This window comes from Artibeus jamaicensis, unplaced genomic scaffold (genome assembly GCF_021234435.1).
Source record: "Artibeus jamaicensis isolate MK-2021 breed Jamaican fruit bat unplaced genomic scaffold, CSHL_Jam_final contig_384, whole genome shotgun sequence".
Lineage (NCBI taxonomy): Eukaryota > Metazoa > Chordata > Mammalia > Chiroptera > Phyllostomidae > Artibeus > Artibeus jamaicensis.
In genome coordinates this window covers 8212485-8240037 of record NW_026521810.1, presented here as the reverse complement: position 1 = coordinate 8240037, position 27553 = coordinate 8212485, and the positions used below count along the sequence as shown (strand labels likewise).

The window sequence follows — 27553 nt, the reverse complement described above, 5'->3', positions numbered from 1 at the left end:
TTTACGATGCATATTTAAGCAAAGGCTCATCATTAAGATTATACTTTGTAATCATAGAACTCATCTACATAAATATCTTATGAAATGTTAATTGAATCCTATTTACTAGATTTTTTAAAAAGCCACATTCTGCACTCCATGTGCTTTTTTGCTAGCTAAAAGCTTTGCCTCGAGATGTAATTCTAAGGGAGGGTGAGGCTTCCTTGGGGAGAATGCGCAGTTTGCAAAGATATGGCCTAAGGATCACATCTTCTTAAAGTCTCAGTTGTCAGCTTTGTTTGGCTGAGAACCTCATTCCAACCACCAGCCTGAAAGGCTCTCCCCTAAACATAACTCCTGCTCCTGCCAGGACAGGCCTCCTCAGAGCCCCAACTCAAGGACAAGAGAGGCTATCTTTGAAACCCTTTGGCAAGTGGGAAGGAAGGTCTCCTTCTCCAACTGAGATGCCCTTTTCCATGAAACAGATCCCCATTTCTCAGGGGCTGGATGGCGGCATGTCTGGATTTGCATCACAGACTTGAAGTGACTTCAAATGGGTGATCTTGCTTCATCCTGTGCTCGTCACAGCACCACTAAAAGCCAGAGGTTCTGGAGAGCCCATGAGGAGATACCAGGTTCAGAAATCTGCCTCAAACTGCCTTGTGTGAGGTTGATTTGAGTTAGTTACTACATTGTATTTTCAGCCTCTTGTTACTTCTCCCTTTATAGCAGGTGATGGAGGAAGGTGCCAGAGGGGAAGCAGGTGGGGGACTAAACCACAGTTCAGTTATTCAAAAGGAAGATCAGAAGTCTATATTCCTTACAGATAAAAAAAATAAGAGTTTCAGTTCCTACATTTTCATATGCTTGGACTGGTGACACCTTGCACTTTACAAAGTCCTGCCCCATGCAGTGTTCATGTGGGCTCCATAATAACCTACCACTTCACTGAGGCTGACATAACAAGTCCCATTTTCTAGATGAGAAACCCAAGGCTCTCTGCCAAGACCACACAGCCTGCAAAGGGCAAGGAGAGCTGGAATGCAGCCCCACCGAGTCCCCTGCTTTGCTGGCTGCCTAGTATCATACTGATAGCTCATTCTGGGAAGCAGGAGACAGACCTCTGTGTTTTCACTGTTGTGTGGGTTCTGGTTCTAGAGCATCCCCATCAAGCAGAGGGCTGCTCCCACAGGCCTTCATCTGGCTTTCTAATTGGCTGAGACGCTGCTTCACTTTCATCTGGCTGGCACTGTACTCAGCCAGGAGCCGTGCAAACCTGGTCTGTAGGGTGTCCAGGGAGGACTCCAGGTGCTCCACCTTCGCCTCGATGTCCTTGGGGTCTGCCTCAGCCTTGGCCAGGTCCTCATCGATCAGGTTGTCCTTCATCAGGATCTGCCGTCCTTTCTCCTCCAGGGCCTTCTTGGCATCAGGGTATTCAGTGAGTGCCTCCATCAGGTCATCCTTGGAAAGGCAGAACAGGTCTGAGTATCCGATGCTCCTGATGTTGGCTGTCCTGCGGTTCCCTGACTTGCTCCCCTTGATATTTAAGATGCTGATCTCCCCAAAGTAACTCCCATCACTGAGGACCACGAATTGGGTGATCCCATCGTCAGCCACCACTGCCAACTTGCCCTCCTTGATGATGTACATCTCCCTGCCGATGTCCCCCTTCTTGCAGATGTAGTCCCCCGGGCTGAACACTGCAGGCCGCAGCTTCAGCACAAGCTCTACCAGGAGTCCAGCCTCACAGTCCTGGAAGATGCGGACCTTCTTCAGTGTGTCCAGGTGCACGTTGATGGCGATCTCAGCCTTCAGCTTGTCTGGGAGGCTCTTGAGCACCTCCTTCTCATCCACTGTCTTCCGGTTGGCCCACAGGTAATCAAACCACCGGATGACCCGTGTCTCCAAGTCCTTGGTCACCTTGCGAAACTGCATGTACTGCTTGATAGAGTCAATCTTGGCCTGGAACTCAGCCCGTGAGGCATTCATGTTTGAGATCATGGAACCCACATTGCCCACAATGGTAGCAAAAATCAGGACACCTACCAGGAAGTCTATGACTACAAAGAGATACTCCTCATCTTTCACAGGGGGCGGGGTCTCACCAATGGTGGTCAGGGTCAAGGTGGACCAATAGAGACTGTAAATGTATTTTCTGGAAAGGCGCCCATACTCTGGGTTTGAGACGTTTGGGTAGACCCAGGAATCTGTCCCGAAGCCAATGGACTTGGAAATGGCAAAGTAGATGCAGGCATTCCAGTGGATGATGACTAGGATGTACAAAACCAAGTTCCCAATCCTGAACACATTGGGGTAGTTGGTCCTCGTTTCTGTGCGGTCAAAGAATTCAAAGAGCCGGGCAAACTTCAGTAGGCGGTTGAACCTCAGTTCTGGGTAGTTCGTACCCAGCTTAAAATAAGCCAGGTCGGTGGGGACCAGGGACAACATGTCCAGCTTGAAGTGCAAGGTTTTTGTGTAATGCCGCCACAGCCTCTTGGCATCTCTGACCATCAGGCCTTGCTCGAGGAAGCCTAGAGAAGGAGATGGAGGTCGTGTGGGCAGAAGCTGGGTCCAAGAGGCCCAAGAAGCTGAGTTTTTTGACCATGGCCCACAGAGAGAGATTTCACAACATGACTACATGAGACATTATAGTTATAGACAAATAATAGAAACCATCTCAAAAACCATACTTATCATCACTGCAGGAAATGCACTCTGATATTTACTAGTCTATAATGTTCTAATCCATTTGGTTCAATTAAAAATATAGATCAGTTGGATCCATTTAAATGTAGATTGGGTATTAAAGATAGAAAGAAATGATTATAAAATTCTGAAACATAAATAAAAGTGATTTTAAAAAAATATTTTATTTATTTTTTAGAGAGAGAGGACAGGAAGGAAAAAGAGTGAGGGAGAAACACCAATGTTTGGTTGCCTCTCATGTGTCCCTTATGAGGGACCCGAACCGGTGACCTTCTGCTTCACAGGCCTGTGCTCAATCCACTGACCTACACCAGCCAGGGCAGAAGTGATATTTTTAATGGGTCCTTTAAAGTTAGAGGTGCATGGTGAAGGGGTTACTACTGTCTGGGATTTGCTTTAAAATGTTCCAGTCAAGAAAAGGGGTGGAAAGCGCAGATGAAACAAGATTAGCGAAATGTTGGTAACCAGTGAAGCTGGGTGAGGGGACACAGAGATCATAATACTACTCGCTCTGACTTCCTGTATATTAGAAAATATGAATTAAAAAATTTAAAGCACAGGTCATAGCCTATCCAGTTGATTTCTCCAGTCACTACTGGGTTATGACCTGCCTGTGAAAGACATCGCCTAGGAAAGCAGCAGAGCTCCTTGCTGGCTGCATACGACTAGCATCCAAGGGGCTTGGAAACATATGAAGCCGGAAACCCACCCCCCACGAATCAGACTGGTCTGGACGTTGGGAGTCACGGGGCACAATTACTGCATTACTGGTGAAATCAATCCAGTGAGCACGACTTACATTGTTTTTCTTCTCCTCTTTTTTAAAACATTTTCAAAAATACACAAAAATAGAAAGAATAATTTAACAAATGTTTTTAGAATTTGGTAAGCATTGAGCCAGCCTGAGGGCTGTGAAACAGCGGAAGCAGGGCCTCTCCCTAAAGTTAGGCCCAGGCACTTGCCACAGGCTGGAGGTGCTGCTGCAGGTCCAGGGCCCTGCTCTGGGGCAGACAGAAGTAGGACTGCCCCCTGGGGGAAAACATCAGCGTGTTGTATGTTAGGGGCACCACACTTCCCAGTCCCCTTTTCCTTATTTCATTCCTTGCTTATACTCATGTGTATTGAGAACTCAGATCATTTCATGACATTCCTTGTGCCCTGAGACTCCTGAATACTTCCTTATTACATTTTCTTTCAATTTTGAAGAGTTTTTTTTTCCCTCTGAAATGTACTCCACAGTCAATTTGTTTTTGTGTCCACCTGTCCCTTGGCTCCCTGTCGAATCTTAAGTTGCCAGGGATAGCACCAAAACACAAGGAGGTCGGGGGTGGTCGACGTCTGAGTCAGAGTAACCTGTCCTCCTGAAGCTTGTTTGAAACAGGGACAGCTGGCCCAATGAGTTGGGCCACTCCAGGAGCCCTTGTGTCTTACATGCGCATGGAGTGGCCGACCCCCAGGACTGGCTAAGTCACCTGTGCAAACCTCCAGCTGTGCACATGAGGTCGTCTGTTAGAATTCTGGGCACTGGTGTGGAAGCAGGGGGCTGCTGGGTAGTGGCTGTGGACTCAGCCAGGCACTCAGCCTCTCTGGGCCTCAGTTTCTAAATCAGCCAACAGCGAGAGTCATGCCTGCATGGCTCTCCCATGCAGCAGTCCTACTGGGGAAACAAGATGTGCTGAAACACTCTGTACGCTGTGAAGCCGTGTGGTTTGTTGCCGTGATCCAGCGGTGTTTATATTGATGACTATGGCACACTTTTTAGTTAAAAAAATCTTGGAAGTCACAAGCAGGGCCTCCACCAGCTTATGTGACATCTCTGCAAATCAGAAAAAGGTGCCCCAAAGATGGGCGGCTTGGAGGCTGAGGCATGGGGGTGTCGATCTCCCACTTGCAACCAGAGGCAGTCTGGAGGAAGGCCCTACTTCCGATTTCAGTTCTCCATATTAACTACTCCTGTAAAAGCCACAGAGTGACGTGCCCTGGGCCCTCCGACTCTCCTGGGGAAGACCGACTGAGGTGACTCCTGCTTCCACAGTGTTGACCTGGAGGGGAGCTTTGAGGGGCTGGCATGGCCTTCTTATTTCACAGGTAATACGAATGAGGCCCTGTCCAAGGGGTCAATGTACAGGAAACTTGAAGCAGCACCGTCCGCCTCACTCCTGGAGCTTCCCCAGGCCACCGTGGCCTCTAGTGGTCAGGGGGAGGCAATGTTACTCCACCATTCTGGGTCTTCCTGAACATGACTTGTGGTTCCTCCTGGACCCTTCCTGATGCAGGGCCTGGGCCTGGCCCAGAGGATCCCAGGTGGGGCACGCTCACCTGTCCGGGCTCGCACCAGCACATCCACACCGTAGAGGACATCGGCCAAGTAGTCCAGGACCAGCCACAGCACCAGGTGCTCAGACTGCAGCTCGTCGAAACAGGCCCTAAACAGCATGACAAGAAGCAGGTGTGGGGGGCAGGGTGCCCATTTGGGCACCAGCTCAGCGCTGCAAACACTGGGCTGGCTGGTCCAGTAACAGCCTTGCCTGCAGGGTTTGTGCCCCAGCATTAGCACCCCAGGCTCTGAGGAGCTTTCCTGTCCCAAGGTCGCATAGCTCAGAAGAGTTGGGACTGACCCCAATGAGTGGGCCTTGGTGCTTCTGAGAAGGAAGTTCTGAGACCCTTTGGGGTGAGGGGGCAGTCTCTCTCGGCTTCCCTGGTGATGTCAGGTGCACGGGCTGAGGACTTGCCCTTTTTGGAGGCAAAAATATGAGAATTTCTGGGAGATTAACAACTGAACAAGCCAGTAGACATTTTTTACTTTCTAGGCCTCTATGTTCACTATTTCTCATACAGACAATGCCTGCAAAATATTCCTCTGGCCCCCAAGAGCAGCAGCTCACCTCTGTATTCCCAGGCATGCTAGAAAAGGCCTTGAGTTCTCCCATTCTTTGCCCCCACTCTTACCTTCAGAGGAGTAAGAGCCTGCCCCTTGCTCAAATAATCCTAAAGGCCCTGCTCACACCCCAAGAGCCGTGGGTCTCGGCATCCCTGCCAGGCAGCACCATTACATGGCTCCCACACCCACTGGGACAGCAGGACTCACTCCTTCAGTCTTGCCTTGCAGGCTGGCTCAGGAAAGCCCGAAGCCCCTCCTTGCCCTGGCAGAGAGTAGCATCTCTCCCCTACATCCTCATCCTACAACGCACCTAGGAAAGTCCCAATGCCTTGTGCCCAACCCCCCCCCCAAAATAGTTCTACCTGCCTTGCAGCCTTGCTGAGGAAAGGTGTAAAGTTCCCCTGCCACCTTCCCTGTTGCCCTCTGTCTGCCCTCAGGGGAGGAGCAGCTCACCCTGCATCCTTGTCCTGCAGGCCTGCCAGGAAGAGCCCCCATGCCCTTGCTAACTCTCAAAGAGCAGCCATTCACCCTTTATCATGTCCTGAAGTTTGGTTAGAAAAGCCCAAGCCCTCCTGCATACACAGAAGAGCAACAGCTCTGTCCCTGAATTCCTGCTAAGGAAACTTCCAAAGCCCCTACCTTTCAGAAGAGTAGCTGCATCTGCTCATCCCCTCCAGGTCCCCTCACACCAACTCCAAGAGCCCCTTCACCCTTGCATTCTTGTCTCTGGACATGAACAAGAATGCCCCAAAGCCACAGATCACTCTCAGGAATGGAGCCTCTCGTCCCTGAAACCATGCCCTGTACCTTGCTCAGAAATGCCTGCTGACCCCTGCCTTTGCCATTGGAGGGGAAACGAACCATCCTGACATTCCTCTCCTGCAGACTTTTTCTTTACCCCCAGAGAGCTGTGGCCTGCCCACCTTTCTGTCCTGCAGCTTAACAAGGAAAGTTCCTGAGCCTCTGCTTATCCCCAGAAGAGCAACAGCTTGCCCTTGCATCCCAGAAGTACACACTTGCATAGGAACTTGCACCCTGTCCTGCAGGCCTGCTCAGGAGCACCCCAAAGGCTTTGGATGCCTTCATGAGAGCACCAGCTTGCCCTGCACACTCTCACAAAGAGCCCAGCCCACAGCTTGCAATCACAGAATAGCGCCCCTGACCTGCACCCTGTCCCACAAACTGCTCAGGAATGCCCCCCTCCCTGCCTGCTTCGTCTTCCTCCTGCAACTCCATTAATTAAGTCTCCAAGGTGCCAGGGTCCTGGCTGCGAGTCCTGAGCACGGGTCCCACCAGTGCTTCAGAGCACCCTGATGGTGCTCTTCCAGAACCAGCTTACAGATGGAGAAACTGAGGTATAAGCAGCTAGATTGTGGCTGAGAGGAGCCCAGGAGCCTGCAGGCTCTGGAGTGAGACTCAGAGTTCTGCCTTAATGCTTAGCTGCCCTCCCTGTCCCTTACCCTCCCTGGGTGGAGGCCCACCCCTACCTGCACACCAGCAGACACCAGTTGTAGAAGACAGTCAGGGCAATGACGGTCAGCCAGCGGTAGTACACACTGCTAGAGGGGTCCACCACGATGGTGTCCTTCTTTCTGGAAACACAGACACCCACCAGTGTGCTGAAAGGCCACAGCTTGGAAGGTCTTAAAATCCTGGCCTAGCTTAGGAACCCTAGGGCCATGGCAGGTGGAAGCTCGAGAGAGGGCTGTCCCAGACAGTGTCGGCCTCAAGGGTCACATGGGTGTCCCCGCATGGGAAGACAGGCTGGGAGGCAGAGCAGACTCTGGAAGTCCCTCCATCCCAGCTCTGCTCCCCGGGAAGCCAAGCTGACTGTAACATCATGGTGGTGACATCTGTGCCCTCAGGATGCTGGGAATCAAGAGGCAGCATGATGATGTCACCGAGGGCTATGGATGGAGCCTCAGAACCACTTGGGGAGCTTTGTGAAATGCAGTTCCCTGGGGTCCACCCAAACCCCCTCCAGGGCTGCAGCCCGCCAACATGCATCCACACATCGCTGGATGGTTCTGAGGCAGCTCCTCTCTGGACAGCACTTGGGAGCCCAGGGCTCTCCCCGGGGAACACCTCCCACCTTGCTCGTGCCATCTGCACAGATGTTCTAAAGGCTCATTTCCAAGCACCTGGATCCTGCCTCTCCATCAAACTACCGCCCTGCACACACCCAGGTGAGGTAGGCAACACCGAGAGGACAAATGGCTTAGGGTACTTTCTGTTTTCACTTTCCTGAGGATTAGATTTACAGGCAGTGCTAGCGATGCTTTTTCTCTGGGTCCATGGGCCCCCTCCACCAGCCCATATGACCCATGTGCTGTCCCAGCTCTACCCTGGGGGAGACCTGGGGGACTTCCTGCCCTCGCCTGGACTCAGCAAGTGCAAGATTACCTGCTCACTGATAGGATATGAATTGTCCTCCACACTTACCAGCACTGGGTTTGGACTAAGGTTTGTGACTATAGTACTTCCAAGTGCCAGAGAAGGCCTCAGCTTACCTGACTGTGTGGATGACACTTGTGTGGGCAAACAGAATGCACAGGTTCACAGGGACATCCCCTAGCTGCTCCCCAGAGGTTGCAGACCACCCTCTCTACCGGTAAGTCCACCTCAGAGTCCCGGAGCTGGGCCAGGACTCTCCCTGCAGGACGAGACCCTCACAGAACCTCGTGGGCCTGACCCTCGCCTGGGACCAGCTCTTCTCCTGCGGCCATCACCAGGCCCCTCTCCAGGGCTACCCTGAGGCCTGACAGCCCTGGGTCCCTGGGCAGGGTCAGGCTCCATGTGACCACTGAGCACCTCCTGGGAAGCATTTCTCTCAGTACTTACTCCTCTTGTTTTAGGCAGTTTTTCTTTCTCTCTTCTTCCTTTTTCTCTTTCTCCTCCTCTCTTGCCTTGTCACTGATGATACAGGGTGACATTAGCAATTTTCATAAACCAGAGATACTACCACACAGAGCAGATAAGCCGGACTGATGCGGAGGGGAAGGCCTGGGGTGAGGGGTGGGTGTTTCTAGCACGCTGGGGTGAAAGGAGTTGCTGATTTAATAATAATAGTAGTAACCATCATCATCCTCCTCCTCCTGCAGTGTGATAAACCAGCCAGTGAAGCTCACGGTGTGCACACTGAAGTGTGCGCAGTGGTTCAGCCTTGCAAGTGCTGCACAAGTGTTGGCCCATTTTCATGAGCCCTGAGGACATCACAAACAGCTAAGACTGGGGACATTTCCAGGTAATGGGAAGTGAACTCAAACCCACACTCTTAGTGTGCAAAAGTCACCGAGAGTCTTGGAAGTCACCTAATAAAGCACTTTGTTCTGAAGGGAAGGGTGTGGCCCATTGGTTGTTCTCAAAACCCGCCTCTGATCACAAATGAAAACCTGGCCTTGATGGGAAGGCTGGGGCAGGAAGGAAGCCAGCCCCCCACAAGTGAGAACACGTTCGCCACTGGTGGCTCATCTTAGAGTCGCCCAAGACTGTGGGTGGAAAGCCTTGGGCCCAAAGGTCCCATGAGTGCAGCTTCCTGCTTACACAGGGCTTCCCTCTGCTTCGTCTTCTTTATCAGCTGCCCTTGAAGGACTGGGCACCATCATAAAGGTTCTCTGTTAATAGTTACAAGAGTTCAGCAAGTCAAGCATTGCCACCCATTGAGCAGATGAGGAAAAAAGGAAGAAGGGAAGTGACCTGGCCTGCCTCAGGGGTCCCCGCCAGAATCGTGGGGCCCTCTGACTCCCAATTCCACACCCTGGAGGAAGACACTGGATGAGAAATAAATGTTGGCTCATTAAACACTCGTTGAAGAAGATCAATGCAGCTTGCATAGTATTTCCTAAGGAAATAATCAAAGCTTTGTGCAAACAAACATACAAAAGAATAGGCACTACCATTATTTATAATAGTCGAACAGCATAAGCAATCCAATCACACAACGGTAGGAGACTCATCATCAACAGTGAACTCCAACAAAGCCTCTGCCAATGTCCTTGAAGAGTATTCAGTGGCTTGAGGAAGTGGGCCCGATGTCCAGGTCAGTTGCAAAGCAGACCACACAAGGGTTGATAATAGTAGCTGTATTTGTGCTGCTGGCAGAACAAATTGCCACAAACGTCATGGCTTTAAATGACCCAAAGTTATCTTACAAATCTGTGATTAGAAGTATGGTATGTGTCTCACCAGGCTAAAGTCAAGGTGTCACAGGGCTGTGACCTCTCTGAAGACTCCAGGGGAGAATCTGTTTCCTGCTCACTTGGACTGTTGGCAGAATTCAATTCCTTGAGCTTATAGAATCAATATTCACACTTTGTCCCTGGCTGTAAGCCAAAGACATTCCCAGCTTGCAGAGTGCTGCACCCTTGCTTTGTGGTACCCTTCTTCCATCTTCAAAGCCAGAAGCAGGCTGAGTTCTTTTTCAGATGCTATCTCTCTGGTTCTCTGCAGCTGGCAAAGGTTCTGTACTTTGAAGGATATGTGTGATTCGAGGAGCCCACCCTGATACTTTAGGATCAAGATCATCTGCTAAGTCTAGGTGCTTAAACCTAATCACATCTGCAAAGCTCCTTTTGCCATGTAAGGTGATATAGTCATATGAGTGGAGATTAGGACCCAGGCAACACTGGGAACGATTGTTCTACCTACCACTACTTTTATGGGATGGCTGTCACTCTCCAGGACAGACCCAGCCTTCAGGTATCCCTTCAGGTAACCATCAGAGTAATCCCATGGGGATCTCTCCAGAGCCTCGCCATAACGTGAGAACTCCTGCAGCTCAACAAGCTTCTCTCCTTTTGCAGTTCTGATGGCAACAGCAGAACCTCTGTGGCATTGCTTTCCAGACCAAAATTGGAAAGTTCATGAGTACAGGGTTTGCGACTTGCTACAGCAGATTTGAGATTGATCCAGCACCCACCCAGGAATTTCTGTGCCCCCATCGCCACCTGGTCTCCCCAGCAGTGGAACTCTGAGCATTCTTTTCATCGCCCACATCAGGGTGAGCCCTCAGTCAGTCTTCGCCCGTACCAACTTGTTGTTGTCTCCTGTCATGTGAGGCAGACACCAGACCTGTTTTCCTGGATACATTTTTAAATCTGGCCGCCACGTATTTTCTGTTCTGCATAGGCCACCATCTTGTCCTCAAACTTGTTTGTCAGATGTGAGGGTGAACAAGGTGATACCCCTCTCTATGACCATCATACTTTTCACCAGAGACTCGACATCGTTATGTGCAAATCAGTAGTTATTCTTCAATTTGCTGGCTGCTTTTAGAAGCTCAGAGTGAGCTTCACTGAATAAATCCTTGAAGAAATCCACCCCGGAAGCATCCTTTTCACTGATGAACTTCTCAAATTCTTCCTCATCCCTGAGAGGAGCGGAAGCTGGTCGTGCCTGCTCTTCAGGTGGTTGACAATTCCATCCGCAGTTCTGGGCCACCACGAGCACCTGCTTCTTCACCATCTCCAAATACCTTCAGGGCTGACTAACACACAGCTCACACAGCTGGTCCAGGCGGACCTGCAGCCTGAGGTCCTGACCCCTAAGCCCAGTTCTATCTGCAGCCTGAAATTATTCTGCTTAACATACTAGTCAATATTTATTGACCACTGACTACACATCAGACACTGTTCTAAGCAGTTTACATACTTTAAAATATTTAGTTTTCATACAAACTTGAAAGTAAGAGACTATTTTACAAGTCAGGTAGTTGATGCACAGAGAGCTCAGGTAATACAACCATAATGACAAAAACCTGAGGTGGCCAGGTTGGGATACAAATGCTCTCAATCAGTATGTGTATTAAATACAGTCTATCTATCCATCCAATTTTCATACCTAGGAAAAACTGGGAAGTATCTTTGTCTGCATGTTAAGAAGGGTTTTCTCTGATGATGAGATTCCACTGTTAACATGAAGTATAATTTTCTGTAGGCATATGCTCATGTTTGCTTTTCTGTGTTTTGCAAGTTTTGACAATGCACATATAAATACACTGGATAAGAATAAAATTTATTTAACTTAAGTGAGAAGAGCAAGCCTTAATATCAAAACAACAGCAGAGGGCGCTGCCCACACACTTATTGGGCATGCTAAGCCTTGCTGGGAGTTTTAATTGCACCAGGTACAGGTTTCCTTGTCCAGAATTTTGCCCACTCTCCCACCCCGAATACAGGCTTTGGCCTTTCTTCTGGCTACCAACCTGCTGAGGGCCTAGGAAAGACCCTGTATCATCCAGCTGCATTTCCAAATCCACCCGGCACTGACCCAAAATACCTACATACACGTAGCTTCAAAAACAATACTGGTTTTGGCTGGAACACTTTGATCCGGGAGGGAGATTCAGGACTCATGGGACTAAGGGGAAATGCCAGAAGTGAGGTGGAAAAATGGGGATGCGTGTCCATCAGAGTTATTTCTGCACCTCTGTGTCTAGGTGGCCCTGTTTGGGACAGTCTCCAATTTTGTCCCCTGGACCTCCACTACAGTGTGGACCCACTGATATAATATGAGCCCACCTGAAAGGTTTATAGCAGCTCAATGCAGCCAACACCATCCACCCCCATCCTCACGCACAGGCCAGCGCCAGGACAAAGAAGCCTAGAGACCCCTAGGACCTCTGCCCACGGTTTCCAGTGCCCTGAACCTCTCCCTGACTGTGGGGCTCAAAACCTGGTTTCAAAGGTATTTGATATCAGGTTTGGCCCTAAACCAAGCACACATTGCAGTAGCTATTGTTTTGTAGCTGAAATCATTTCCTTTTTCTTGATCGCTGGCATTTGGGTCTCTGGATTTGATGTCCAAATTTATGCAAACAAAATGCAGCTAAGGTTCATGAAGGGTGATGGAAAAAAGTTCTACTGGAGGGAAAAAAGGAAATAGCAAAAAAAAGTCTTGGTGCATTTCTCATTCAATTGGAAGTCAAGAAATTGGCATTTCTTGCTGATCTTGATGGATTTTCCCTCAGTTTCAACTGAGATGCTCTCCTCTACCTATTCCCATGGTATTCCATGAACAAGGCAAGAGAATGGTGTGTACATGCTAACACACATGTATGATCACACATGCCCATTCCCTCCTTAGACTCTAGGGTGGCATTTGCCATGATCACACATCACACTGATCTGCTGTCTTGGTGTCTGATGACAGAAAGTAATTACGGTGGGTCACTGTTTCTAGAGGGTATGCCCTGGAAATATTTAAATTTCCTCTTCCTGCTGCCTTGATTCCATGTTCCAAATTGGCCCGAACTGACCTTCAGGACAGGAGCATTTCACTGGCACAGGGAGCCTGAGGTTCTGTGAAGGAGAATGCCTGATGCTTCACAAGGGAGCTCCAGTTTTTCACACTCAACTGTACAGCAATAGAGGGTGCTCAAGCTGAAAACATCAATCCCATCCAACCCTTCTTTATAGATAAGAAAACTGAGACAAAGACATAGAAAGACTTGCCCTAGGAAGTTATACAGACCAGGTCCCTCTCCCATTTGTCTGCAGGAATGGAAGCCCAATGAAAGGAACAGGATTCTGGGATGGTCTTGCAGTGTCTCGAAAGGGTGGGAAGCAGGGATGCTTAAGGAGTAAGGCAAAGGTGGGGCTTCTATGGGGAGGAGAGAAGGCGGAGGCTCTGCAGGGAGAAGAGTTACTCACTCCTTCTCTGAGTTGTTGCAGGCGCTGGCGTTGTTCCTGGCCAGGGGCCAGCCACTGCAGGAGGCCAAGAGAACGAAGTGTGGGAACATGGACTCAGCTCCAATTCAGGGGACCATTTTCCCCAAGTGGTTACTAGTACTCCCGCCTATCTGTCTCCTGGGCCTTCTTTCCACACAGCTTGAAGAACGAAGGGTATTAGGTACTAAAATGTTTTGTGACTAGTTCGCTCTGGTAAAAGCCACTTGGATAAATGGAGGCTTCTGACTAAATGGGGATCAACTGTGTGACTCCACCCAGCATCAGGCTCAGCATCTGGCTCAGATTTTACTCTATTTCACTCGGTTTAATGGTGGGGAAATGGCAGCAAGGGTACAGACATGGACCTAACGTGGCACCTGCCTCTGGGGTGTTCTCAGGTAAGGCAGGTCGAGTGCCTTGTGCTCCAGAATGGGAATGTCAGCAGCAGGGACAACCTGCTACCCTTGTTTGCACAGGCCCAGCTCTCAAAGGGCACCTCTGCTTGAAAATTCAGTCACAGCTGTCACTTTCAATTTGCAGGGCAAACATAGATGGTGGGCAGCACTGTCCTAGTTCTTAGTCTCTCCTCTCCCATCCCCTGCCCTCATATCAATCTTAAAACTTCTAGGCCTGTCACCCCTGATCTATGTGAGAACCTGGAAGGAGGAGAAGCTGGTCTTGCAGCCAACTAAACATTTATTTGAAGCTGAATTGCATAGTACTGTTCATGGTCAAAAGTACTATCTCCAAGTGGTCAACTGCCAGGGCACATTTTTGGCACTGCCGGTGTCAGGAGCTTGCCTTGCAGAGCCAGAGGGTGGCTTGCCTGTTTGTGGTCACTGCAGACACTCATAGGAGACCTAGACAGCAGAGCCAGTAGCCAGTAACACCCCAGCCTAACCCTCAGGTCCCCTCTGCTATGATATTGACCACCTAGCCAAATGCCATCTTGGGACCCCTTCTTACCCTGCCCAAGTCTCCCTCTCCTCAGCCAGGATTATGTGGGGATTGGTTCCAATCACCTGAAAAGCCAGGAAGCAAAACTTCCCTGTGAGACTGTGAAGGAGTGAAAGCTTAGCTGCACGGGGTGCAGTGGCCTGTGTTTATTGCACCTGCGTGCTGGTAATCCCACAGCCCAAACCCACTGAACTAAGGACACATCTCTGCATACATTCTGCTTTGCCAATGGGAATTTGCTTCAAAAACTCAAAGTCTTCCTCTCCCAGGAAGCCTTCTTAATTGATCAGCTACCATCCTGCACCATCAAATTCATCTACACACTCTGAACCTTCCTGAAAGTGACTGAGTATTTGTATATAGACAAGCTGGGCCCTGATGAAGTCCTACCTCAACCCTCCACTCATCTGGTCACAGTGGGAAATCGACAGAGCCTAATGTGCATCTGCATTAGTCTAAGGTTGTAGAGAAATTGATTTGATCGATTTAGCTAAAGAAGTCTTTGTCTCCCCAAAAAGAATTGAATGGGTCTGGTTGGCTTGCTAGCAAACCTCTTTCTTCTCTTTTTCCTTCTCTTGCTCCTCCTCCTTCCCCACCTTCTTTTTCCTTAGCCGCCAACCCCCCACCCCCATGCAACCCCCATCTTTCTGGCTTGGCAGTGAATAGTGCTCAGGCCTTGCAGTCAGGGAGGGCCTGAATGGTCGGGAGTGCCTGGCCCTAGCAACTTGGAACAGCCCTGCACAGGTCCTAGCCAGCACCCAGGCCCTCCATGGTCTCCTTCCCAGGGAGGTCAAAAGTTTTCAGTCCAAGCTCATGTGAAAACAGGAGCCCAAGGATATTGCTCCAGGGGGCCTTTGTATGCGAGTCAGCAACTCTCACAACTCTCCCCAGCAAGAAGACTGAATGCAGGTCTCCTAAAGTGATCACTAGCAAGAAATTGCCTTGAACTCTCGTATCTCATCTTAGATATGCATGTGCATTTTGCCATCTACTGCATGTCCAGAAGTTAAGTGGAAGCTCCAGGAAGAGCCATCCTGTGTCCCCTGAGGCTTCATGACTTTTACCCCCAGGGGCCCTCCTGTGCTCATGTCAGATGCCCACAGCTGAGCACTTGCCATCTGACACAAAGACACACAGAACTTCTCCAGAAGGTACATAGAGACTCTGTTCTGCAGCAACCTGGCTTATTTTCACCTTTGCATTTTTTTCTTTTCTTTTTCTTTTTAGAGAGAGAAATAAAGGGAGAGAGAGATTGATATGAGAGAAAAACACCAAAACACCAATTGGATGCCCCCCACTCCTGTATTAGCCCTGACCAGGATCCAAACCTGTGAGCCCTCACTTTGAGGGACAACACCCAATGAACTGAGCCACATCGGTCAGGGCTTGAAATTTGCACCTTATAAATCGTGGCATTACTTAGAAATTTAAGCCAAAAGAGCTTTTCAAGCCCTTCTTTTCAGAAAGCAGGTTCTGAGCAGGAGCCCACCTGTTCATGATGCAGAGGGAAGCTTCTCCTCACACCTGTCCTGCCCTCCCTCCAACTGCCTCTCAGGTCCTGGAGACCCCTGCTGCTCAGTGACTGTTGATTCAGCTAGTGGTGTCCAGTGGTCTCCCCACAAACCATGGCCGGGGAGATTTCTCAAGAACGAGAGAAGAGAGCGGCAGCAGCTATGTGGGATGCTGGGGGGTGGGGCGGGAGTGTCAGTCCAGCACCTGCATTCTCTACGTGTCTGCCCGTGGCACTGGCCACAAGCTCCCCACGGGGCAGTGGGTAGGGCAAGAATATGTGCAGGACCCTTGTTCTGCAGACTCTTCTCCTATCAAAAAACAAATACTTCTCCGCCCTAGCCTTTCCTTGTGTCCTTCCCCATGGTTTTTAACCTGATCTGGAATGTGAGTGGTTCCCCTTAAAAATTCTCACCAACATTTAACCATATTCCCAGAAAAATGCACGTATACCTATGCATAAAACTGGGTACCATTCAGGTCTTCCCGGAGGCTCATGGTATCAAGATGGGCTTATACCAAGGTGGGTTACAGTGCAGTCTAGGAGGAGGGTCCTTTGGTGGACAGAGGTGGGTGAGGCAATCACCCCCATGTGTGTTTCTGACATCACCAGTTATAGGGGACACTAGCTGAGCTCTGAATAGGATGAGGTTGAGTTTCACATGAGGCTGGGGACTCTGGTTAAAGGGTTTCTCTCCTGCAGGACTTCTTGCACTTGGGCAGTGACAGCTAGAGCACTTGGTTCTCTCCCAAGACAGAAAGAAGCCTTCTTCAAGGAGAAGCTCACAGCTGAACTAGTGAGCGATGCCTCCTGCTGCCTGTCTGGTCTGGGTGGTTCATCCTCTTTTTGGTTCCTTACCTGCTCTCTCTGACCGGCGACTCCTGGCCACTCACATTGGCCTGGGCGTTGCTTTCTCGGCTGGACACCTCCTTGAGCTCAGCGCCATGGAAACGCTCCAGGAAGGAGTCAGGTCTCTGGTCCTGGTGCTGTAAGTGCCTGGAAGCCCACGTACGCAGTGAGGTGATGAGGCGCCACAGCCTGGAAGGGCACAGATGGGCCACCAGTCCACAGCGTTGGAAGAGGAAAGTTCTGTCTCTTTCTAGGTCCCAGGCTCAGGCTGCACTTCATTCTGCTGGGGCCTTTTATTCCTGTCTCCTCTGACACTTGCCCCCAGAACACAGCTTCCTCCATAGGGGGTGTTATCCTCACAATGGCTTTGTCTCCCTATCGCCTCGACTCCACAAAGGCATGAACCTTCAAATGGACGTGAGCAAGCTTTTCTGTTCACTGTTCCTTTTGCCCCTTGTGAAACTCTCTGTTATGACTGATAAGCATAGTAAAAAATACCATTTTCCAATGGGGAAAAATTAGAGCAAGGTTTAAGGAAACAACCCCTCAGATACAATTTTCAAAAAATCCTTACCTACAGAGAAATATCGATGTGAGCAGGAAACATCCATTGGTTGCCTTCCTTATGCATCCCTGACTAGGGATCAAACATGCAACCTTCTGCTATACAGGATGAGGGTGATGCTCCCACCAACTGAGCGGCATGGCCAGGGCATCCTCGGACACAATACAGAGTCTTCCCCCAACCCTTGTCCTATGGCTTCCGATACAAACTCTCATTCTCTCACCAGCTCATACATACGTTCCATTGCACCTACCCTTGACCATTCTCCTGGAGCTAGACCCCACCAGGGCCTCAGGCCCTGAGACCACTAGTCCATGTCCACAGTGTTAGTCTTGGCTCCAGCTTCCCTGAGCCCAGCCTCCTGCCGTCCCTGTGTCTGCCAGAGGGAATGGGAGGAGAGGCTCAGTTCTTTATCTCAGTGTCTGGTTTCCCTGACTTGGCACCAACAGTGTACACCATAGTCCCCAATAAAAATAGTTCTGAGCAACCTGGAATAAAGTAACGAATTGTCACACACAGTGATCCTAATTGCACTCTTGTGACCATAGCCTAAGGGAATAAATTGAAGCAAGAAAACATCCTAGGAACAGATGCTTCCAGCTGCTGCTGTGGACGTCTGTCAAGCTGCCTCTCAGCCCAACTTCTCTGCTCTGGATGCTCCCCACTTCCACAACTTCCCTCTGCCAAGGAAGTGAAACCAAGTCTGTACCACCCCTTCAGCCTCAGCCAAAGGGCTCAGAGATGAACAGCTGAACAGCAGAATCACTCATGCTACTGACCTAAGAGCCACTCCAACATGGGGCTGAATGTTTCAACTCAAGATCACACGGCGAAGGCCATTTTCAGCCTGTGCCTGCTGATGTGTGAGCAGAGAGATAAACAAAGGAGACAGGCAGAAAAAAAGCACCAAGACCTACAAGTCCAGGAGAAAATGAAAGGAAGAAGATAGTGCCTCCCCAGCTCCCCTATGAGCCCCAGCGGCCCCATTTCTATGCGGCAGCCTGTGTCTTACCTTCCACTGGCACCCTGCCCCAGCCCTGTCCCAGGTCTTATAATTTGAGCTAGTTTGAAGTCATTCTCTTCCTTGCATTCAATGAGCCTTGAGACCGCACTTCATTAGTAAGACAAAAACACTACAACTCACTTAAATGTCTAATTATAATGGAGTAGTGAAATAAATAATGGTAGCAACCTTCACAATAAAAAATGTGAAGAATAAGTAAATTAAAAAATTTGCAATTATCTTAGGCAAAAACTGTAGAACACATGATTATCGAAAATAACTATGGCATTGTTAAAAATATTGGTGGATGGAAACAATGAGCCCAGATTTGTGGACCCCTGTTGTGAGTCAGTGTCTGGCTTTGATGCAGCCCCTGTAGCCACCGGGGCCAGCGTGGGTAGATTTATTTCTAGACAAGACTTGAAAAGGTGCGATGATTCCCCTCAGGTGGTATAGCTACTGAAGCCGAAGTGCAGATGGCACCGGAAAGCAGACAGAGCCAGGTTAACCTTTCAAATGCCTTCACAGGGATGCACGCTGTCTGGTGAGGATCCACCAGGGGCTGCTTCAGAAGTAGCAGTGTTGTGGTCTGCCTGCTGCATGGTCTACCCACAGGTTTCCCATGGCTGGGTGGACTTTTTTTCCTGAATTTCTTTCTGAACCTTCCCTGGTTGGCTTTTCTCTTAATTCTTCCAGAATTGAGCAAATCCCTCAATATCACTCTTACTAAAGCAATTTCAGATAAAGGCAGTTTTTATTAGACTTTTCTGAGCTCAGAACACCTGACCCAAGAATTACTCACTGATGGATTTCTAACCGCTCTGCTCCTGCCTCTTTTTTCTCTAAATCTTCAACCCACCCCCACTGCCACTTCTTTCTGAGATGCATCTACTTCCTTTCTGCCTCAATTTCCCCTTCCCAAGGTGAAGGTTGAGACCCATCAGTTACCTGGCAGGATCCTGGCCCGTGAAGGAGCCTTGCCTGGATTCAGATCGTCCTCTGGTCTCCATGTCCATCCCTTGCTGCAGTCCTGACGATGTCTCCTCGCATGGCAAGTGGGTCCTAGGAAATCAAATATGCGGCAGGCTAAATTGATTTCAAGCTCATCCACCTCCTGGACACACTCAGGAATGAGATGGCCAGATGCTGTGCTTAATGAGGACAGCTGCCATCACAGGGCCTCAAGCCAGGGGCCCTCCACTTCGGGTCATGCTGCTGCAGGCCCTGGCTCTTAGGATAAATGTAGCCTTTCCTTTGCAGCAAGCCTGACCAAGGAAAGTAGCTCAATACCAGCTGCTTGCTGCCATGGGCTCAGTGTAAAGGCCAAGCCAGCGGCAACTGGTCCTCATCAGAGCACTGGGAGGGGAAGGTCCCAGTGCCGCCATCTCAAGCCACAGCAGCTATTTCCACACTGTGATTCCAGAAGGAGGACTTTGGTTCAAACTCATTTCTGCCAAACGAAACCCTATCTTCTAAGGCAAGATCAAGTGCTACCACCTTGAGGAGTGTAATTCCTTAGAGTGTATAGAATTGCCTAGAATAAGACCAGTGTGTCTGGGAATATTTTTCTTTTTCCTCTTTTCTTGTAAAATGGGGCCGAGGTTTGAGCAGCCTGATTAAAAGCTATCCACGTGCTGGCCCTTGGGGATTTACGCTTCATTCTGTGAGTCTTGAAGAGCCCCGGCAAGACAAGTTAATTCCATCTCATGACCTGTTCCAACCCAATCAGCCTCCTTAGCATGGTGGTAAAGGCTGAAGGAGGAATTGATGTCAGAGGACAAGGCCTCATTTCTCCCCAGTGAATGATTAGAAGTTAGAATCCTATACCCGTGTCCCGCTGGGGCCATCTCTGCACAACCTTTACTGCTAGCAGGTTTTCCCCTCCCTCGGCTTCCACACATCAAGGCTGCTTTCTTCTGCTGGAAACACACAGAGTCAGGCACCTCCATCTTCTCCATGGCCACCTTCCACGATGAGACAGCTCTCATGCCTGTGCTGCTTTTCCAGCCTGAAACCCTCAGCTCATGCAGCCATTCCTCACCAGGTTCGAGTCTCTTCCTGTCACTGTCATTCCTCTGGGAGCAGGTTCCTGCATTTCCACCAGACTTAGCAGGGAGACAGAGACCACCCTGCTGTTACTGGACCCCAAGCCAGAGGTCTTTAGATGTTTGTGGGTTCATGTGCTTTTGGTGCCCTCATCAACAGATACTATCAGCAGAAACCCAAAGTCCTCTAACATGGCTGCTGCTAAGCCAGCAGGTCCTGTTTTATGTGTGTACAATTTATTTATTGGAAATAAGTATTAGGCCTTCCATTTATCTGGGTCTTTCCTCACAACTCTAACTCATTCACAAATACAATACACAAACTGTATGCCATTTATTTACCGCTTACTGTATGCCAGCCACATACAGTTTACCATTTAATCCACACGATAACCATATAATAGAGGAAAACAAGGTTCAGAGGTTAAGTAACTTTTCCAAGGGCAGACAGTCAAGAGGCAAAGCTGAGATTTGAGTGCCATTCCATCCCATTTCAAAGTCTGCTTGTATCCATGCCATGAAATTGACCTCTGTGTATATGGTGCCATTTAAAGCAAGAATTAGATAGGACATGGCTGAACCCTGTTCGAGTGGGTTCACTGAACCCTGTGGCATACGACTAGAGACTCTGATCCACCCAGTTAGCTGCACTGTGTGGGCATGGCTCTTTATTTCTAAATGGCTTAATTGAATTCTACCTTTATACCCATAAGAGACCACTAACATCTCATCCTTATATGCATAGAAGACCCTGTTAGGCCCTGCCATAGTTAGGAAGCTACACTTCTGTTGCCCTTCTAGTAGTTCGTGTATTACAAAGGAGGAATGCACATTCCAAGGCACTGATGTCAGTTACAAGAGGAGGAGACAGCCTTTGGATCCTCAAAGCTGGCCTGTGTGGTTGGGGAAGGGGGCAGCACATGGATGGAGACCTTGGTCATGGCATGAGCACCTGGAATATCTGGAGGCAACCCCAAGGATGGACATGTTTTGTCCTTACCAGCAGGTCCTCAGGGAGCTGTTGGCACCAAGCAGTCAGCCCAGCATTTCTGCTGAGTCTGGTTTCTGTTAATTACAAGGAGGGTGGCATATCCTGAAACCAGACTTAGTTGTATTAGCAGCAAAGGGTCAATATCCATGACGTCAGAACCTGTGGTCTAGTGAGGAGGGCAGAACCCACCCCAATTTCAAAACAGGCCTGCTGCTGGCCTCAGTGAGAGCGATTGTGTGTGGACAGGACCTTTGGCACTCACTTGGAAGAGAGATGGCAGAGTGAGAGGCCTGAGACCAATCCCTACCCCAGCTTAGCCAGGTGTACTGTGGCCTGTCCACTCACACTTCCCAAGTTTGCTTCTTGTCCTTCAAAGGGGAAAGAAAGGGGCAAATGGGATTTCATGCTGATTTAAGAGTTGTTCACAGACCCAAGTCCAGAAGGCATGCTTAGCCGTGAAGAATGGGGCTATTAGTGTAGTAAGCTAGTTACGATTAACAGAAGAGAACTGGCTGAGCCTGCAGTTAGGAAACTGCAGTTTCACAGACACTCCAGGGAATGGTTCAATCACCCAGGGAAGACAGGCTTTCCAATCACCCCAGGGAACAACCCCCCATTTCCCCCAGATTAGTGGAGGAAAGAGGAATGGTGAGGGGGAAATTCCTGTATGGAAGCATGCACAGTAGGAGCCAAAATGGTGACCATAGAGGGGTGGAGGCAAAACTGGGAAAATCTGGGGAAAGGATCAGAAAGGATAAGAATGCAAACCTGGGAAAAGCCAGAAAAGAGATTGGATAGTTTGAAAGAAAGCTTACCCTTCCCCAAACTCAAGGAAGTCAAAGGAAGCTTAAGGAAGGCCCCAGTCTCTTTTTAGCAGCCCCATGGGACAGAGCGCAGGGGCAACCTGGACAGATGCCACTGAATCTTGGTGGTGGATGTGCAGATGGGAAATAAGACACAGGAAAGTTTAGTAACTTGCCCAAAGTCAGCCATGGGTACTGGGGTGATGCAGCTCTGGGCCCTGTTGATCCTCCAGGGCCTGGCGGGCCTGCTGCCCCTGAAGCTAGACTTTGCCCACAGCAAGACAGAGCTGAGCCACCTGGTCATAGATGAGAGACATGGGTGGTGAACCTGGGGGCAGTGGACTCAATGTACCAGCTGAGCACCAGGGAGGTACCTCATGGAGTGTGGCAGCCTTTTCAAGGGAGCTGTAGTAAATCTTGTACTGTTTCTTAAAGTCCCCCTACACATGTGTCCCTAAAATTCCTGTGACAGCATGGGAGAATCTATTTCCAGACTGTTCTTCCTTTGGGAACATGGGAAGCCTAATATGATCTAAGTTCATGGGACTCAAAGGAGCCTTTCCTCCTGATGCATCTCTGCACTTGGTTCTTGATGCTTGAATTTCTACTGTGATATCTTTCTTTGAGGCCAGAGTTGCTATCTTCTTAAATTCCTGGTGTATTTAAACAGTAAACCCAATTACTTACTCCTTTGAGGTGGGAGGTGGAAGGGAAGATGGGAAGAAAGGAGAGGAACCAAATGTCTGAGGTGACATTTATAGTCCTCAGGGATGCACAGGTACTGAGAAAACAGAGACACTTTGGCAATCAATGCAAAAACAGGACCTAGTACCTCCTAGGGAAATTTAGAGGCAAGACGGACTGGGAACTGGACCCTGGTCTGCCCAGAGTTGGCTGCTGGACCTGAGGCAAGGACATGATGGGCCTCGGTCTCTGCAAAATGGGCAGATCTGGCCAGGACAGCCCTGAAGCTGCCTGCCTTCCCACTCACAGACCCCAGCTCTAGGTGTTGATGGTGTTCTTGTAGGAAAAGCCCATGAACTTGGTAATTAGCAATAATAGCAAGGAGTGCAACACAATGAGGTAACTCTTTTTGAAAGACAAGGTACTTTCCAACATACAGTGCTCACCTTCTATGTTTTTTTATAGAGAGGAAGTGATGTCTATGATGTACATGTGTCCTCTGTCATTGGGAGAGGACAGAGATCTCATCAGAAATGGAAGTGGTAATTAATTAACTCTGCCCTCTGTGGAGCATCTGGTGTCTTCCTCCAGTGACTTTGGGGACATGAGAATAAACAGAAGTGACCTTTTAGAACAAGAGTGAAGAGTATGATAGTACATTATATTTCTTTTCTTCATTCCAAGTCTCGGGAACTTGAGTGACCAGCATGCCCTGCCATTGGCCACCTGTGCCCAGGGAACTGAAGCCACTGTATTCTTGCCTTCTGTTCCGGTCAAGCAGCTGAAAATGGTTTTCTTCAGTGGTAATTCCTTGGGATTCAGCTCAGGGATCAACATGGAGAAAGTGTCTTTTCTGTAGGACACAGATCCCTTAGCCCCAAAGCTCACCTAAAATAGCTACCCCAGGACACTGGGCTGGGACCTGGCGTGCCCTTGGTCCCAGTCACAATTTTCTGCCTTAGATTCTGGAGTCTTTCCCTATGGTGTCATCTTCAAAAATATACCAGGAAGCTCTTAAATAATCATCAACCAAACAGATTTAAATAGAAAATAAAAATTCCAAACTTGTAATTTTGGTATTTCCAGGGAGTAAACTTAACTTTTTTGTTAAATGAAATGTTTTCATTCTTCTTTATGACTGTTCACTAGGAAAATGACCCCAATGATTTAGAAAGAGAAATAGAAACCTGGATCTCCAATTTGGTAAAACAAAACACCACAAAAACAAAAACCATGGGCGCAGAGCTCTCTCAGGAGAGAGGGCCACCATGTCTCTACCTCCTTGGGGCCTCAGCAAAGGGCCGGGACACACAGGCTCCCGGCACAGCTGCTGGGTGTCGCTGAGGACAAAGAGGACACACGTTTACAATTATTTCTCCCAAAACTTTTTTAAAAGATTTGAAGTTTAAGGTGAAGATATGTGGTTTGTTCAACCACTATTTCCTCCCCTAAAATAGTGACTTGAAACTTTAAATGTTTTCTTGTATGTGCCAGAGTCCTGTGTTCAAACAAATCTTACTGGGAAAATTAGTCTGTGACTAGACTTGCTGGGTTGTGCTGGGAAGCAGGGGAGGGGCCTGGACCCCACTGCGCCACTCTCAGCCTGAATATGGTTCTCGATCCTTGGTGATGCCATGGGGCCCATTCTGGAAATTTCCATCTGTTTATCCACTCCTGCTTTCACGAGATAAAGCAAAGCACTTCTCTCATAAAAGAAACACACACACACACTCTCTCTCTCAACTCTATGCAGTGTTTTCATGGGATTCAGTATTAATTTGCCAACAAGATTTTCCCAAATGAGCGGTTGGGCAAGGCCACAGGTAAAGCTCAGAGAGACTTAGCTAGTGGTCAGCCTGAGAAAGCATGACTGGGATACAGTCTGAAAAGGGCCATTTCCAGATGTGGGAACAGCTGGGCTCTCTGAGGAGAAGGTGTCCAGCCTAGCACACAGAGAGGGCCGTGGAGGCCCAAGTTAGGGGGACTCATTTCCAAGACTGACAGAGAGTGTTCAGGGAGCACTTACTGCAGACAAGGACTAAGCCAAGAGCTCTAACCTGTTTGAACCCCACTGCAGGCCTCTGAGGTAAGTGCTAGTACATCATGCAGATGAGGAAACTGAAACTCGGAGCAGTTAAGCATCTTTTCAAAGCTGGTCAGTTATGGAGCCATTGTTCAGGTTTGCTGCTGTTAGCCATCATGATGGCCAGGGAATGGGGGATAGGGGGGACCCCGGGAGGTAGCAAATAGCATTGTCATTGATTCAGAGCCCTGAACTGTGTGGATGAGTGACCCCCCGAGAGAATTTGAACTGACATGAGCCCACAGTGAGTCTCTTGGAAGCCAGAGGTCCATCACTAGGTGTCAGTGTGGCTTAATAAGCTAGCAATTCCTTTTGCAAAGGCTCATCTTCCAGGGACTTTTATGAGCCCTCTTGAATGTCAGGGCTTGCAAGCCACTGGCCCAGGAAGAGCCAGGACAAATCAGGCAGAGCTGGACCACTGTGGTGTCTGGTCAAGCAGTCATTCTGGGCAACAGCCCCAGCATCACTGAGCCTTCCTTCTCTTGAGTATCTCACTAGAAGGAGCCAGATTGAGACTCTGCTGCTCTTTTCAGCCCCAGGGAGTCTGCAAGCTCCAAGAAATGCTCTGGTTATGTCCCACTGGAGGCAAAAGGGAGCAGTGGGGGAAAGTTCCATTTTGCTTTAAATTCTCCCTGATCCTGAGAGCCCAAGATCCTGGAAGCCAGATGCTGCCCAGGGAGTCTAAATTTATTGTTGTGCCCTGCAAGGATAAAGTCAGTCCCATTTTCTATTGTGGCAGCATTAGCTGAGCAGGTCTGTGACCTTGTTAACATGACTGCCATTTTTCTCTTCTGAGCTTTAGTGCCCAGGACTGGAAATTGCTGCAAAGCAAGAACAGACGTAACTAACTGCTCCCTATAGCCACAGGTGGAAGATAACATGGGAACAAACTGCAGCCTCAGTTACAACACTCCAGCAGCCCAGGGGCCACACAACAGCAACTCCACCCTTTTAAAATCTAATTATAATCCAATAAAATCTCAAGGCCCTCACCCTTCAGTGCTGGTGTGTCTCTCCACACCATGTCCCACAACTTTCTTGGAGAGTGACTAAAAACTTCATTCTCTACACTTTCTTCTCTTTGTGAATTCTTTCACAGCCCGTGTCACCCACCACCCTAACATGTCCCATGCTTGGGCCTCCACTCCCCGTGCCCAAACTCCTTTGAAGCCCACCTTTGAGGGATTTTATTAGCTCAGATATGGGAAGGACACTATTAATGCACATCAAAGTATTAATAGCAGATTAGTGTCCTAAAAATGTTCTGTTTTCCTGTAAGTAAGGGGCAATGCCTTAACCTAAAGAAGTAAGTCCCCAGTGGTGGGACACAGATAATGACAGCAGGCGATGCAGGAGAAGCAATGTGAGGAAGGTGGGGGTTTCTGACGGCCCTGAATCACATCAAATTCCCCGAGGCTCCAGCACCCCGTTGAAAAGGATGGAGGGAATAAATCTTTGTTGGGATGCTTGGAGATTTTCCTCCTTTTGCCTGAATCTCAAAAGGTGGGGGCTAAGAGCTACATAAAATTTTTTCAAAGATTTTATTCATTTATTTTTAGAGTGAGAGGAAGGGATGGACACATGGATTGGCCGACCGCCTCCAGCATGTGCCCCAAGGGAGGAATGAACCTGCAACCCAGGCACATGCCCCAATCAGGAATCAAAACAGTGACCCTTCACTCTGAGCCACACTGGGCAGGGTTGTATAAATTTTCAATAACAGGGACTCGATCTCTCTAGAAATTGTTGTCCAGGGTTTTTTAAGGAGCTGGAACCAAGAACCCAGACCAAGAAGAGGCAAAGATGCATCTGAGTGAGAAGAAAAGATGGATGAGGGCCCCCTGGCATTGGGAACTGAAGGACTGTCATTGCATTGCTTTGGCCATCAGATAATATGCAGTTATCATGGGAGGGAGAGATTTTAAGTGTTATATATGTAAGACAAAAATAACACACCTATTGGAAATAAAGTTTCTCATGGTTCCACTTAATCAAATCATTTGGAAGTTAAGAAATGTAAAAAGGTAAGTCCACTTACACCAAATAGGCACTCTCCCATTTCTTCACTAGTATGTCAGGAACTTGGAAAAGAATGCTGCTTCATTTTGCAGTTGAAGACACTGAGGCTTGGAAAGGTTAAGGTGAATTTTCCCAAGTCTTCTAGTAAGTTAGCAACCAGGCTAGAAGTAGAATTCAAGGCCACAGATTTTCCTTCAGCTGAGTGTGTTGGGATGTCATCGACAGGGTTAATGGCTTCACTGGCAGGGCATGGCCCACTCCCTACAGGCCCATGAGCACAGGGTAAATCCTGACCTTCCCCTGGAAGTGAGGGCAGGGCATCCCCAATGCCCAGGACAATGGCTGGTGCATATATAGAGTCCAGTGCATGTTTGCTGTACACCTGGGAAGGTGTGGCGGTTTGGAGAAATTTCTACAGTAGAGCTGAATCTGCCACATTTGAACCTTCATTTTGTTACTTTGTAGAAGTTACATAACTCTTGGACTCTTATTTCCCTACATCTCTAAAATAAGACGGAAAGCTACTTCAGTGTAGGTTGTGGGGATTCAGTGAGATGAAAATGAAGTTAGGAGGCTCATTGTGAATATCCCCAGCCCACTGACCTGTGGTTGGTGACAGGCAAAGGCATTTCTTACCCCACAGTATAGATCAGCTATGGGAATAACCTTTTCCAGGAATAAAATTTAAAAATCCATCTTACCTGCTGAGGCCATTTTCAAGGTGATCAAGATCTCTGTCTGTGGTCCTTACCACAGGATGGGGCAGGTTGGGGTGGGAGTATTGAGTATTAATCCTGGCCATAGTCTTGCT

The 27553-nt window shown here is 48.9% G+C and overlaps 1 protein-coding gene and 1 pseudogene across 3 annotated transcripts; both read right to left on the bottom strand.

Annotated features, from left to right (window-relative positions):
- Positions 1-266: 266 nt before the first annotated feature.
- On the bottom strand, positions 267-27553 carry CNGA3 (cyclic nucleotide gated channel subunit alpha 3). 3 transcript variants are annotated; one of them, XM_037137192.2, is made up of 8 exons: positions 27444-27553; positions 19066-19179; positions 16559-16738; positions 13216-13269; positions 8408-8479; positions 7054-7158; positions 5005-5111; positions 267-2510 (listed from the first exon to the last, which is right to left on the bottom strand). In XM_037137192.2, the coding sequence occupies exons 1-8, from the start codon at positions 27542-27544 to the stop codon at positions 1111-1113; spliced, it is 2133 nt and encodes a 710-aa protein (XP_036993087.2). In that variant the 5' UTR covers positions 27545-27553; the 3' UTR covers positions 267-1110. The 3 variants fall into 3 exon arrangements, with proteins under 3 accessions (XP_036993087.2, XP_053520615.1, XP_036993090.2); XM_053664640.1 differs by lacking the exon at positions 13216-13269 and adding an exon at positions 12120-12133 and having other exon boundaries at positions 16573-16738; XM_037137195.2 differs by lacking the exons at positions 8408-8479; positions 13216-13269 and adding an exon at positions 15715-15734 and having other exon boundaries at positions 16573-16738.
- On the bottom strand, positions 9106-11919 carry LOC128627312 (protein disulfide-isomerase A3-like; annotated as a pseudogene).

Excerpts from the sequence above, each read along its gene's own strand:
- CNGA3 (XM_037137192.2), bottom strand. The coding sequence starts at position 27,544 with ATGGCCAGGATTAATACTCAATACTCCCACCCCAACCTGCCCCATCCT. Across the intron at positions 7,159-8,407 it reads AACTGCCTAAAACAAGAGGA|AAAGAAGGACACCATCGTGG; the intron begins GTAAGTACTGAG and ends CTGTGTTTCCAG. Across the intron at positions 2,511-5,004 it reads GCTGGTGCGAGCCCGGACAG|GCTTCCTCGAGCAAGGCCTG; the intron begins GTGAGCGTGCCC and ends CTCCTTCTCTAG.